The sequence below is a fragment of the Stegodyphus dumicola genome, chromosome 4 (assembly GCF_044657685.1).
Source record: "Stegodyphus dumicola isolate Sdum_Otavi_A_Nest chromosome 4, ASM4465768v1".
Taxonomy (NCBI): Eukaryota; Metazoa; Arthropoda; class Arachnida; order Araneae; family Eresidae; genus Stegodyphus; species Stegodyphus dumicola.
The window spans coordinates 106129692-106145474 of record NC_140771.1 but is presented as its reverse complement, the minus strand read 5'-3'; the positions used below and the strand labels follow the sequence as shown (position 1 = coordinate 106145474).

At 33.8% G+C, this 15783-nt stretch overlaps 1 protein-coding gene across 1 annotated transcript; it reads left to right on the top strand.

Annotated features, from left to right (window-relative positions):
• The first annotated feature begins 4925 nt into the window (after nt 1-4925).
• LOC146997634 (uncharacterized protein F54H12.2-like) lies at nt 4926-6233 on the top strand. The gene is made up of 2 exons (XM_085814366.1): nt 4926-5478; nt 5566-6233. Exons 1-2 carry the CDS (start codon nt 4926-4928, stop codon nt 6231-6233), a joined length of 1221 nt encoding a protein of 406 aa, XP_085670492.1.
• Nucleotides 6234-15783: the final 9550 nt, after the last annotated feature.

Below are 15783 nucleotides of genomic sequence, written 5' to 3'. Positions count from 1 at the left end.
GTTTTATAATTCTACATTTCCTATGAGCTATAATTTTATTGCAATTCTTACCCATTACAATTAGGAATATATTAATCCTAGAAGCATTTGACATTCATTTAAAAGAAATTCAAAACAATTTAGAGAAACTACTATTTTATACTTTTATATATGTATTAGTTTTCAATAACAAGAGGATTTCCCAAAAATTTTGGTCCAGTTTAATGCAAAATTAGAGCACAAAATTTAAATCATATTTTTCGTATCAATTCATTTTATGATGAAACTGAAACATTCGAAGTTTATTGCAAAAGTTGCCTTCAAGAAGCAAAATGATTGTGTCACAGTATCAATGCGAATTCGTAAATATTACTAAAATGCATTACTATAATATGTAATATAATAAGGACTGGTAAATACGGACAATATACAAAACTAATCAAGACTATATGTAGTCCTCTTAACACGCACCATCACCACTACACTTTATATAAAAATTAGTCATATTTTAACAGTAAAACGAAAAAAAGTTTTTTTTTTTTTTTTTTTTTTTTTTTTTTTTTTTTTTTTTTGAGCAATCCAGCACTTAAAAAAGCATGTGATTCGATTTTATACAAGTATATAGTATGAATCATAGCCAACATGCTAATTAAGCCTTACGTGAATATTAAAAAGAACACATATCGAAGTATAAAAAATGGGTAACTCCATGAAGTTATAAATTTATATGCAACATTTTGTTCTTTTTGTTACATGCAGATGCAATAATGAACATCGTAGTAGAGTTTTTATGGCTGGGAAAAGAGATAGAGAAGCTTTTTTTCCCTCCCTGTGGAGTGTAAGAGGAAGAAAATGTTTAACGTTAAGGTAAAGAAATCCAGATAAGCAATTAGTATAGTTGTTGTTTACAGTGGTGCACATAGATAAACTGAATTCTACATTTACCTAATAACACACCTCTCATTGACTTAGCTATTTCACAGTATATCTTTGCTTATTATTGTGAACTGAGAAACTAAAGCTACAGTTAATTACAGATTAAAAAAACAATAAGATTTGTAAAATTATTAAAACAAAAAGATAATTTTGTTTGATTTAAAACGTAAACTATGGAACTTAACATGCATTCTTTCAACATATCTTTTTCCAATAGTTTAATACCTAGACGCACTAAATACTTTCATTTTTTTTAAACAATTTCTTTCTGGATACTTTAATTAAAAAAAATCATGCACGAAGCGAACCCGGATTTTAAAATTTAATTATGATTGATATTCAAAATCATATGAGGGCCCACCAGCGGTCGAGCGGTAAAGTCGCTGAACACTGGTAGTTCGGTCGCGAGGTTCGAATCCCGCGAACGGGCTGGCAGCATGGGTGTTTTCGTGGTTTTCCCCATGTGTAACGTGTATACGAGCCAGTTTCCCTTAGAAAGTCCTCCACGAAGGCATCCCTCCCCTTTGGCAGATAGCCCTAGTGTGCTTTGCCATAATTAAATACACACACACACAAAATCATATGTTTCTAAAGAATATATGATTCATAAATATGTATTCATATGATTCATAAAAATGTTATATTTTCTTATTCCAAAAAATTTGTCATATAAATACAAAGAGAAATTGTACTTGAAACGTTTCAGTCAGTGAAAAGAAAAGACAATATAAAATATGTACAGTTTTTATCCTCGAAATCTATATAAAGGAAATTCGATTAAGTTTTTATTTCACTAAATTTTATCTTTAATTAAAAATCTACAAGAAAAGTTAGTCGCTTCAAAGTTGCTAGGCAAAGAATCGCTACAAAATAGAATCTCACTCAGAAATATTAATTTTAATTTCGCTACAGATTTTTGGCGAGCATAATTTAAGATATTCTGAAAATTAAGAAATACCGAAGAAAACATTCAAAATTGTCTTAGAAAGTTGGCCACTGTAAGTTCAACAAGTAACTACAAAATTTTCGAATAAAATGTATATGAAAAATTAAATAATACTTTTAAAGTGCTAAATAAGAAATGTCTAAATCTAAAAGTAAATGTAAGCAATCCTATTTAAAGCGACTACTCAAAATTCCATATCAGTAGATAGAAAATACGGGTTCACCGACACGCGGTGTGCGGTGTGGGCGTGGTCAATGACGTCACACAGAAGGCGGGGCCAAAGGGAACGTCATCACACTAGGAGGCGTGGTCACGAGTGGAGTTGAGGTGTTCGTAGACTGCTGATTGAGTTGTAGACCTCCTGCTTTTCATTTAAAGTTAGTTTTTTTTAATTGGCAACGGGGTCATGGCGTCCTCTAGGAAAGAAAAAAGAAAATAATTTATTTTAGAAGTTTCTTTTTTTTTAAATGTTCTGTGATTCAAAATATAGGATTGATCCCTGAAACAAAATATCTCACCAGCTGAGTAGTTTGAAGATTTTAACCACTAAGCTGACGGGATACATTCAGATTTAGGTAAAAAAGCCTATATAAGAAAATGGAATTTGAATCAGCTCATCAATTGCAATTATGCCTGCTCCAGGAGAAGCCATCGTTGCGGTGTGTTTATACACTGTTTTATGCGTTATTTTATCATCCATCTATATTTTTAGAGAATTTCATAAAATTCCTATTGATTTTACGCTACGTCTTAACGACAGTGGGAACTTATCATTATCCATATGAAGAATAATTCAATAGGCTATGAATATGAATTTATCGTATCAGGATCCGGCTCATGTTGCAAGTTTTGGTGGTGTTGAAGCTTTACATCGTGCTGTAGGAGGTAAAGTTTCCAGGAAAGAGATTCAAACATGGTTAGATGGAACAGATGCGTACACGCTTCACAAGCCAATTCGCCGAAAATTTCCAACGAATAGAGTAATCGTGTATTCTATAGATCAACAATGGCAAGCTGATTTAGTGGATGTTTCACATTTACGTGATCATAATGATGGTTATCGATATATATTAACCTGTATTGACATATTATCCAAATATGCATGGGCTATTCCTCTGAAACAAAAGAGAGGAGAAGATATTGTGAAAGCGTTTCAAAAAATAATGAGTCAACGTAAACCAAAATTCCTTCAAACGGATCAGGGCACCGAATTTAAAAATAAAGTGTTTATAAAATTTTTAAAAAGAAATCAAGTTAAACTTTTCAGTACATTCAATACTACTAAAGCATCCGTAATGGAAAGGTTTAATCGCACTTTGAAAACAAAAATGTGGAAATACTTTACGACTCGAAATACATGTAAATATGTAGATGTCTTAGACAAATTAATAGAAAGTTATAATGCTACTTTTCATTCAAGTATAAAGCGAGCTCCCATAGAAATCAATTCAGAAAATGAGAGTGATGTATGGTTTACCTTGTATAAAGATCATCCTTCTAACGTTTCTAAATGTATATTCGCTGTAGGAGATGTGGTACGTGTTTCCAAACTAAAGCTTACTTTCGAAAAAGGCTATGAAACCAATTGGACGGAAGAACTATTTGTGGTGACAGAGTGTGTTAAAAGACATCCAGCTGTGTATAGAATTAAAGATTTACTTGGAGACTCAGTAAAAGGAACGTTTTATGCACAAGAGTTGCAGAAAGTGAGACTGAAAGAGGAATATCGCATTGAAAAAATTTTAAAGAAACGTATACATAAAAATCAGACAGAATACTTTGTAAAATATCGCGGTTATCCCGACAAATTCAATCAATGGATTCCAGCTTCTAATTTACTCTCGATATAAAGTGTGAGAAAATACTGTATCCGAATCATTTATGAAAATGAGTTTCTACGTAACACTTCCGAGCGATAGCTCTATGAATTATTTCCCCGAAAATAAAATTTCACATTTTATAACACGTTTACCTGTTCCCATTGAATTAAAAGGTATGTGGGAAGTTGGTTTGGTTGAATTGCTATATCCGCACACATGGCACAATGTGAATGCAGACAATAACTTAATTGGATTTGTTTTAGAGAAAGATGGTGAAATGTTAGGTCGTAGATTACCTCCAGGATGTTATGAAACAGTACCTGATATTTTAAAAGCTATTTATATTAAAGAACATCAAAACAAAATAATATTTAATTATAACCCAGTAACAAAACGAGTGAAAATCAAAGTGAAAAATAACGCTAAAGTGATTTTACATGATGGGTTAGCACAAATGTTAGGTTTTGAACCTATGGAAATTACATCTACAGATGATAGTTCCGAAACTGTTGTAGAAAGTCCTTTTGCAGCCGACCCCTGTGCACATTATCGTGTATTAATGATATATACGGATATTGTAGAACCTCAAATCGTAGGAGATGTTTTAGCTCCTCTTCTTCGAATTGTAAGAGTAACTGGTAGCGATGGAGAAGTGGTGAGTGCACTATTTGATAGACCTCATTATTTACCTGTGAATCGGAAAACGATAGACACTTTGGAAATCGATATAAGAACGCATATGGGAGCATTTACGCCATTTGAACGAGGAAGGTCATACGTGAAACTTCATTTCCGTCAAAAATACTTGTCATAATGTATGTACCTTATCAGTGTTGTCAAAAATCTTTTGAAGATTATTATGTACAACAAACAGGACATGGATTGAATTATTATCAAGGTAATCTTTATCAGAGAGGATACGGATTAGGGGATCTATTCAGATCCTTCTTTCGCGCTGCCGTACCTCTTATTAAATCAGGAGCCAAAGCAATTGGAAAACAAGTATGGCATAGTGGACTGAATTTGTTAAATGATGTATCACAAGGACAGGATGTAAAAGAGGCTGCTAAGCGTCGACTGAAAGAAGCCGGAAATATATTAACAGACAAAGCTGCTACTAAAGTGAAGAACATGATTGGTTATGGACGAGTTAATAAAAAGCAGAAACGTAGGAAAAAGCGTACCATTTCTCACCGATCAAAGAAGGTGAAAGCACAGGATATTTTCTCTTAAAAAAAAAAAGTATGACTTCGTATATTCATCGAGACTCTCCCGTTTGCGTCAAATCTGAATTAGATTTATTTACCATTCCTCCTACGCAAACAGCTATAGAAAAAGGACAGTTTGTGGAATATCACCCTCTCGCAAATATACGAGATGGAGGACCTATCGAATTTAATATTTCTGGCAGTGGTGAAGACTATATTGATCTAGCTGCTTCTTATATACACGTGAAAGTTAAAGTAGTTAAGGCAGACGGATCCAGTTTAACGGACAAAGAACCGGTTGCCCCTGTAAATTTATTTTTACATTCTCTCTTTTCGCAAGTAGATGTAAGTTTAAATGAAAGAAACATTTCATCTGCGACAAATACCTATCCTTATAGAGCCTTCATCGAAACATTATTGAATTATGGGGAAGATGCAAAGAAAAGTTTACTCACCTGCGAAGGATTTTTCCAAGACACTTCACCTAATAAAATAGATGTCTTAGCTCAAGATGCGGATGCTGGACTAAAAGTTCGCGGTGAACTTATAAAAAACAGTCAAAGTGTGGATTTGATAGGACAATTACATTGTGACATTTTTCAACAAAATCGACTCATGTTAAATTTAGTTGATGTGAAAATTAAAATGGTGCGTAGTAAATCTGCTTTCTGTCTAGTTTCTACTGAGAAAGATGCCGATTATAAAGTGATCTTGGATCATGCTTCTTTGTTTATCAGAAAAGTAAAAGTAAACCCTGGAGTCTCTCTCGGACATGTAAAAGCGTTGGAAAAAAGTTCTGCTAAATACCCTATAGATCGAGTATTATGCAAAACATATTCAGTATCTAAGGGAAGTTGGTCTTTTATGCAAGATAATGTATTTTTAGGATTGATGCCCAAGCGAGTCATTATTACTTGTATAGAAAATGCTGCAATGAATGGACAATATTCAATGAATCCTTTTCTGTTTGCCCATCATCATGTCAACTTTATATCGATTTATGTAGATGGACAACCCGTTCCATGTAAACCAATGGACCTTGATTTCGAATCTAATCATTATGCGCGTGCTTACCACAATTTATTTTCTGGATTTAATCGCGACAAAGGCATCTATTTATCTCGAGAAGAATTTGTGAAAGGACATGTGTTATATGCTTTCGATTTAACTCCAGATATGTGTGATGGATCTCATTTTAACTTACAGCATCAAGGCAATTTGCGAGTAGAAATTAAATTTGCTAAAGCTCTCTCTGTGACTCTCTCGGTGCTAGTCTATGCAGAATTTCAAAACGTGATAGAAATAACAAAATCTCGTCATGTACTATGCGATTTTGCTAATTAAGCAATGGACAGCCTTGAAATAAACAGAGCACTCTCTCAGAATGCAAAGACACGAAAAGCATTTCTGGGAGTTTTTGCAAGTGATCGACTCCCTATCGAGATCAAGAAATATCCAAGTTGCTTTATAGCTAATGTAGATCGTGCATCTGAATCCGGTAGTCACTGGTTAGCCTTTTACATTTCATCCCCACAGCATTTAGAATTTTTCGATTCCTATGGACATGACCCATCCTATTTTCCTGGACCGATAGCCAAGTATGCAGAACGATTTCCACAGATGGACTTTAATTCGATGACTCTCCAAACTAATGTAACAGCAGTATGTGGTCAATATTGCATATACTATTTACATTGTAAATGTCGTGGACAATCTCTCAATGATATATTGTTATCTTTCATACCTCAAGATATATCTAATGATATTAAAGTATATAATTTTGTAATCAAGAAATTTCATGTAAGATCTTCTTTCTATCAATAAATACATTTAAACTTTATACATTATGTGTCTTGTCTCATTTAATATGGAATTTCCAAAGCTACAACATCCTTTCACAATGGTGATTTCGGGACCCACTGGATGTGGGAAAACCTATTTTGTACGAGAACTGTTAAAGTATAAAGAGGAAATGTTTTCAACGATTCCCGATAAAGTAGTATGGTGTTATGGAATTTACCAACCTCTGTATAATAATATACCGAATGTTACTTTTGTCGAAGGTTTACCAATTAAATATCAAGAATATTTAGGTTCCAACACATTATTCATCATAGACGATTTGATGAGCGAATGTGGGAATGATAAACGTCTGACTAACTTATTTACAAGAGGAAGTCATCATTTAAATTTAAGCGTTATTTTTATCACACAAAACTTTTTTCACAAGGGAAAAGAAATGCGTGAAGTGACTTTAAATGCACACTATTTGGTTTTGTGTAAAAACAGAAGAGATGTCAGTCAAATCGTACATTTAGGAAAACAGCTCTTTCCGCGTCATTTAAAGTTTTTTCAAGAAGTATATGAAGATGCAACCAAGAAACCTTTTTCTTATTTATTCATTGATCTGCGCAGTGAAACTCCGGAAGAATTACGTTTACGCACCCAAATTTTACCTAACCAAGTACAGTATGTTTATCAAATGAAACATTACTAAAAAATAATAAAAACAACAGCTTTATAAAATGCATCATCATTTTATAAAATGACGCTGGTCAAGAAACAGCTAAGACAGTTACAGCTGTTAAACATTTGTCCGTTAAAGTTACGGAAACAGCTATTAAAGAAAATTAATATCAATTGCATAAAAGCTATATGCGAATGTAGTTTAAACATACTCAAAGGAAACGTTCCATTGTCAGAGCAACAAAAGAAGTCTCTCTGTAAGCATAAAACAACTTTACGAAAATTAGGAAATCGTAAGATTTCTCTTGTGAAGAAACGAAAATTAATTTTACAAAAAGGAGGTTTTCTAAACGTTTTGATTCCTGCTGCTCTCAGTGTTCTTACAGGACTAATCAATGGAGTTCACTAAGAAATATGTGTTAGTTCCAGAAGAGATGATGACAAAGCATACCATTTCTGATAAACAGTTAAGTGAATTGGATAAAGCCATGATGCATATTTTAAACAGTTCAGATGACGATCGTGAGAAATTAGTGCGTTATTATGAACTTTTACAAAAGAAATTGAACTTAAAGGAATACAATTCACCCTTTAAACCTCCTAAAGACGACTCACAAAATTCTTTAGACGATTCAGCTGAGATGAAGAAAGTGAAAGAGGAAGAAGAAGCCCCCTCATCTGTGACAGACGGCGACAAACAGATGACTGTAACTGATTATTCTACTGTTATCTTAGACAGTGTACCTTTACGAATGAGAAGAAAAGCACAAAATGCATTAGCTATTTTAAAGCGACATCCTGATATTCTTAAGTGGAATGATAAAGGCGAGGTACTTTATCATAAGGAAAAAATTAAGCATTCAAATATTATAGACTTATTCAATATCCTTTTTACAACCAAAAAGAAAAAGATTAATATTCCTGCTAAAAACGAATTTTTAAAAGCCTTGACTGAAATCAACATGCCAATGGACTATATCAAAAATGAAAATTTACAGAATCATGATGTTAATATGAAAAAAAAAGTATTGCATGTTAAATCTGTAAAACATATACGTTCTCCACGAAAATGGGAACCTTATTAAATGAATAAAATTATTATTTTTACATATAGACTCTTTCTTCTCTCTACAATCAATATTTGTTTTACATCGTTTTTAAATGTTATGAAAAACATTCATTTCACCAAGAAGCTTTTACCTTTCAATACATTTATTTTCAAAGAATAAATTTCTGTATTATACATAAAATATACTTGGAATTTTCTTTCATTAGTTAATATCAAATTAACATCAATATCCATTTACTAACATTTGATATACACGTTTGCTTTAAAATTAAAACTAAAATTTCAATATATTTCTATTAAAAACATAAGGAAAAAAAATAGTCATAACATCAACCAAACACAGAAATTTAAATAGAATAGCTGTACTTATATTAATGCATTTTTATAATCTTCATAACATTTCGATTCAAAAAACCTATCACAAAATAAATGAACAATTTTTTTCTGCCTTAAAGAATCTCTTATATTTTTAAAATTAATACATAAAAATATATCTTCACCAATATAATTCATCAACACTTATCGTAATACATTCTTGTCTTGTCTTGTTTGAGAAGGACAGTCTATAAGGCGTCATATGTATGTTACGTTATCAGGGTAAGATAGGTTAATGGAAAACTCTGATAATCACTGAAAACTTATTTGAAAGAGTTGTTATTCTTAAGTTTGACATTACATATATGCATAAGGGGAATCTTAAAAGCATCATCCACTTATCATGATAGAGTAATGGAAAATTTCTAAAACTCTGATAATCATATGCGAAAGAATGTATTATCTTAAGGTTGTTGTTGCTATTCCAAGTTTGACAGTACATACAGAAGTGAAGGAAGATCCTTGATAAGCGTTGTAGACTTCACGTTATCATGATAAGGGTTAATGGAAGTTGAAGTTGTATTCGAAAGAAAGGGTTATCCTGGTTCAGATTACACAAATCTGGAATGTTGGAGAACATTCTTTAATCCCTATAAAACGCTGTGTCAGAAATGGAAGAAGTCAGTTCGCTCGACAATCTCGAAAAGAGCAAGTCTTCCTGATTAATATTTTCTAAATTCAAAATGTCAACTTTTGAAAATGATGTTGCTGGAGATCTGATAATCAGTATGGTTCCGGAACATGTAAGTTTTTTTTTTTTTTTTTTTTTTATAAAATATTTTATTTTGCAAAAATTATTTTAGGGTGGATCATTCTTTCAGGACCTCTTATGTGAGGGAAAAGTTTTAAAATGGATTATTACAGATTAAGTTTTTCAGTTTGTTAGGTATGTTTTACATGATTTACGGTGTGAATTTTTAGTATCAGTGTATGTTTTGAAGTTTTAGTACCTCATTCGAAAGTTCAAACTTATAACGTGAACTTAGTTAACGCTGATAAATGTTTCTTGAAGAGGTATTGATATTTAATTACATGTGTATAGTTGTGATTTTTGATATTACATTTTCAGTTTTATGTATTGCATATAATTTGCAAAGTTGTTGTGTTTTAAGAAAGGTAGCGGTACGGTATCAGAAAATGTAGTATGTTAACAATAATCCTTCTCCGTTACACGCTTAAGACATGAATGAATCTTAAATTCCGAAATAACTATGTTTCTCAGTACTTGAAATGCAACGTAAATCCATGTATACATTAAATGTTAGAAAAGAAAAAATATCGGTAGTTAGTTAAATATTTTAGATACACACTTTCTATTGAAAATATATTCTTGTTTTGGGGTAGAAGAATTCTATTTGTTATCTTTTAAGTAACGATACAATTGGCAATCTTGCTTTGTGACTTTAACCAGCTTTGCACACGTGACCCTTTTGTGAAGAGTTTCTACCTGATCATTATCAGCGATCGTTTCCGTATTTGTAAAGATTCTCACTTAACTGCTCGCTTTCAGGGTATTATTCACTTCATGTTTTTCCGTATCTTTGAGTTAAATGCGAAAGGATTTAAATCTTGAGGAAACTATGTTTAGTTATATCTGTTATGTTTAAGCGCGTTATGTGAAATAGTTGGGGTAGATGAGAAATTTTTATTACACTTTGCGTGACGCATATTTATATAATATGTAACATACACCTTGAAAAGATGTATACTTATAGGGTTCCCCTTTAATTTTCCTAGGTCTGTACCATCGGTTCTAAATTCTTTACCCGCAAGGAGAGTTTAACCAGACATATGAAAACTCATACCGGAGAAAAAAGTTTTACTTGCGATGTTTGTCAGAAAGCATTTGCAAGAAATTCTGACTTGAAACGTCATGCTTTGACCCATATCAAGCCTTCTAAAGAACACTCTTGTAATATTTGCGACCAAGTGTTCACTCAAAAGAGTGAATTGCTACATGTGCGCACGGCTCATTACGCTAAAAGGAAGGTCGACGCGCTCTATCGTCCCGTGAAAAAAATGAGGAAAGAAGGTGCTTTAAACGTATTTAGTGTACATACGTTTACACCCTCTGAGGAAAATGCGTCCGACTTTTTGTTATGTTTTGAAGAGATGCGCCCCCAAATTACATCAAAATTACAAGAAGAATTAGCCGACAAATCCACTATTAAATGGTATGTCGTGGCAAAAGTTCATTTAACACGCACAACAGGGGATGGGGAATTAGATGCTATTGCCCCCCATTTCCGATCCAAATGTATCATTGAATTAATGGAGGAAACTGTGGAAGGTCATGTGGAAGAGGGATTTCAAAAAATCCTAAAGTCCTTCGAAGCATTTACTCAGCGGGGATCGGGATGGATTCTCGATAAAATAAATCAATTAGATTTATGTGTGGCAAAATATCATCCGCTCGCCCCGAGTAGTTACATTCCCCTTCCCAAAAAGCTGGCTGATAAGAAAGCCGTTTTAAATATCCAGAACTTGGACTTAAAATGCTTCGTATAGTGCCTACTCGCACATAAAATGAAGATTCACTGGAAAAATAAGCCTGAACGAGTTAGTTATTACATACCCTATGAAGCAGATATTAAATTAGGCGAGATCCAGTGCCCCGTTCCAGTAACGAAAATATCAGTCATTGAAAGACTGAATAATATCAGTATTAACGTCTTCGGATATGAAGATGATGAAGTGTTCCCCCTCTATGTATCCCCTCAAGAAAATGAGGACTGTATTAATTTGCTCTACATTTCTAATGAAGGAGGCAGTCATTATTGCCTCATTAGAAATTTTTGGCGGTTAATGGGAGATTTAACACGTCTTAAGGCATGCACCTTTAACTGCTATCGCTGTCTCCACAGATTTTCGGAAGAGCGAAATTTAAAAAATCATATAACGTTCTGCAAAGAACACTCACCGCAGCATATTAAAATGCCTTCAGAGGAAGATAAATTTCTTTTATTTAGAAATCAACATTTCCAACATCCAATTCCATATATCATATATGCTGACTTTGAGGCTATCGTCAAAAAAGTGCATACATCGGAACCGAGTCATGCTACCTCATACACACAACCCATTATGAAGCATGAAGCTTGCGGGTACGCTTACATCATAATAGGTCCCGATGGCAAGAGTTTAAAACCTGCTCACGTGTATCGAGGATCAGATGCCGTAGATAATTTTCTGCAAAATATCATCCGTGAAAAAGATGAACTTGCGGAAACATTAACTCACATCGTTCCATTAATTATGACACCACAACAAGAGCAGGACTTTTTAACGGCTACGATTTGCAATCTGTGTAAGAAGCCTCTTTATAAGGATCGCGTTCGCGATCACGATGACTTGACGGGACATTACAGAGGAGCATTACACAGTTTATGCAATCTGAAATATCGCTTGCAGAAAAAGATACCGGTGGTCTTCCATAATTTGAAGCATTATGACGCTCACCATATAATGCAGGGACTGGGAAAGATCGAAGACCATCAAATTGAAGTCATCGCTACGAATATGGAAAAATATATCACTTTTGCCCTTAGCAAGAAACACAATAAGATCAAAGTTTCTTTACAATTCATCGACAGTTTCCAGTTTTTGAATACATCTCTTGAAAAACTGGTACAAAATCTGCCTGCAGAAAAATTCAACATTTTAAAGGAAAATGTAAGAGAAGGGGATCTTTCTCTTCTCTTGAAAAAGGGCATTTACCCTTACGATTACATCCAGTCCTTTGAGATGTTTGAAGAGACGGTGTTACCACCTCCTGCCGCCTTTCACAATAGTTTAACGGACGAGGAGATTTCAGCGTCAGATTACGAACATGCACAGGCAGTATGGAACAGCTTCAACATCCGTACAATGGGGGAATATCACGACTTGTACGTGAAATCAGACGTTTTACAACTGGCAGACGTATTCGAAAATTTTAGGAAATTGTGTTTGCAATTTTATGAAATCGATTGTGCTCATGTAATGACATCACCCGGTCTGTCCTGGCAAGCATGTTTAAAAATGATTGAGCAGCCTCTAGAACTTTTAACCGATGTAGATATGCATCTCTTCATTGAACAGGGGATACGAGGGGGAATTTCAATGATTACAAAGCGGTGGGCGCAGGCAAATAATCATTATATGCCAAATTACGATTCAACAAACCCAGAGAGCTATATCATGTATCTAGATGCAAATAACCTGTATGGATGGGCGATGTCGCAAGCATTACCCTATGGCGAATTTGAATGGAGTTCTGCGGAAGCTGTGACCCCTGAATGGATTCTTTCCATTAGTGAAAATTCAACAGAAGGTTATATTTTAGAAGTTGATTTGGAGTATCCTCCTGAACTACATGACGCTCATAATGATTATCCTCTCGCACCTGAAAAGTTAAAAATTAATTTAGAAGATCTTTCTCCTTTCTCTCAGAACATCCTCCCCTATCAAAATTTCAATAGCCAAATTAAATTAATCCCCAATTTGAAGCATAAACAAAATTATATTGTGTATTATAAGAACTTACAATTTTATTTAAAGGAAGGTTTGAGATTGACTGCCGTACATAGGATTTTGAAATTTAAGCAGAAGGCCTGGCTAAAACCATATATTGATTTTAATACAGAACAACGCAAGAACTCAAAATCTGCTTTTGAGAAAGATTTCTTTAAACTACTGAATAATTCCATCTATGGTAAAACTATGGAAAATATAAGAAACCATGTTAACGTGCAACTTGTGAATGAACGGAAAAAGGCAGAAAAATTGGTAGCATGTCCCACTTTTAAACGATTCCAAATTTTCAGTGAGAATCTTGTTGCAGTGGAGAGATTGAAAAACACCCTCACTTTGAATCGACCAATCTATGTAGGTTTTGTGATTTTGGAATTAAGTAAAATTCTGATGTACAACTTCCATTACAATATTATAAAGAAGGAGTACGGAGAAAATGCGTCATTGTTATTCACTGACACAGATTCTCTCACGTATGAAATTCGTACGAAGGATGTATATGAGGATATGAAACATCGCAGCGACATTTACGATACATCAGACTATCCCCCTAATCATCCTCTTTACAGTCAGAAAAATATGAAAAAAATTGGATGTATGAAAGATGAATTTTCATCTAAATTGGTTTATGAATTTGTGGGTCTGAGAGCAAAAACGTATTCCTTTTTATCGGAGACGGGGGAGAAGAAGACGGCAAAGGGCGTTTCACGTCACGTCATGTGAAGTAAAATCCTGCATGAGAATTACAAGCACTGCCTTCAAAACCTGCAGTCTAGACGTGAGATTCAATATAGAATTGCAAGTGAAGAACATCATCTTTTCACTCTTCGCCAGAATAAATTAAGTCTCTCCCCATTCGACGATAAAAGGTACATTTTGGAGGATGGCATCCATACACTAGCGTACGGTCATTATAAAATAGAGGCTGATAAAGAAAAAGTAAATTAATATTTTTTTGAATGTCATCATTGGTCAATGACTTCACAGTGGAGTTGTGGGAAGGGGCTGGCACCTGGGAATTCAAAAAAACCACATGACTGTGAAACTGTGAAGAGAGACCCTCAGGTGTCAGAAAGCTGAGGCTTTCGATAAAAGCCCGTGTGTATGTGTGTGTGTGTGTGTGAAATTTTAATGAGTATTATGTTATTCTGTCCAATATTTTTTAACAGTTATTTCTTTGCAGAAAAGCAGATATTTCAGGGATCAATCCTATATTTTGAATCATAGAACATTTAAAAAAAAGAAACTTCTAAAATAAATTATTTTCTTTTTTCGTCCCTAGAGGACGCCATGACCCCGTTGCCAATTTAAAAAAACTAACTTTAAATGAAAAGCAGGAGGTCTACAACTCAATCAGCAGTCTACGAACACCTCAACTCCACTCGTGACCACGCCTCCTAGTGTGATGACGTTTCCTTTGGCCCCGCCTTCTGTGTGACGTCATTGACCACGCCCACACCGCACACCGCGTGTCGGTGAACCCGTATTTTCTATCTACTCATATCTGTTTAATCTTGAGAGAATGTGGTGAACTTGCGTAATGTTTAAAAACCAATGTTTATTATTCTCAAAAACACTGTTCGTCTTAGAGGGAGATAGTCACCAAGAAGGTTCACTGCAAGTATACATTATTTCTAAAAAAAAAAAAAAAAGCTGCATGAAGATTTTCGTGATTTTCCTAAAGTATAATGTGCATATGAACCAGTTCCTGAGAATGTACTCCACAAAGGAATCCCCCCCCTTAAGCAGATAGCCGTAGTGTGCTTTGGCATAATCTAATAAATCCAAATCCTACTGAAATATTATGCATAGCTGACTTTCTTCATAACTAACAAATCGTCATTCAAGTAACTGACTGCACGCTGTGCATGGAAATTTTAATGACATTTTAAAAATAAACTGAAACAAAACAAGAAATAATTTTCCCTATAAGAGTATTAGACTAACAAAAGTGAAGAAAATAATCTCAAAATTAACTTAGCAATTTTTTTATGAATAAGGTCATGCAGTTACTTACCTTCCTTTTTCTAATCTTTTTTAGATAATACTTTTCATAAAAAATTACCACTAAAATCTTTATAAAAATGATTTATTAATGATCTTTGTTAGTTAACTATGTCGGTTTAAAATTCTATTAAGTGCTATAAGTTGCAATAATTTTCTATGCTTAAGTCTCCTTCTTACTTTTTCAGCTAAAATTTATTAGTTAATAAAAAATATGAAAGTAAAAATTATCCTTCTTTCCATCTTGCGCTCACAAATCATTACGGGAATATCCATTTACAGTTATTAAAGCCTGAAAAAAGCATGTCTGCGATGTTATCGTCATGCGATGATGATTTGTAGATACTTTATTTTTTTCCACGATATTTTCGACGACGATGTTTTTAAACCGCGAAGTTTTTGAACCGCTTTATTTTCGACGACGTTTTAGAACTGCGATGTTTTCTCTTTGCGATGTTTTCTCCCACG

Excerpts from the sequence above, each read along its gene's own strand:
- LOC146997634 (XM_085814366.1), top strand. The coding sequence starts at position 4,926 with ATGACTTCGTATATTCATCGAGACTCTCCCGTTTGCGTCAAATCTGAA. Across the intron at positions 5,479-5,565 it reads TTTGATAGGACAATTACATT|TTTCTACTGAGAAAGATGCC; the intron begins GTGACATTTTTC and ends CTTTCTGTCTAG.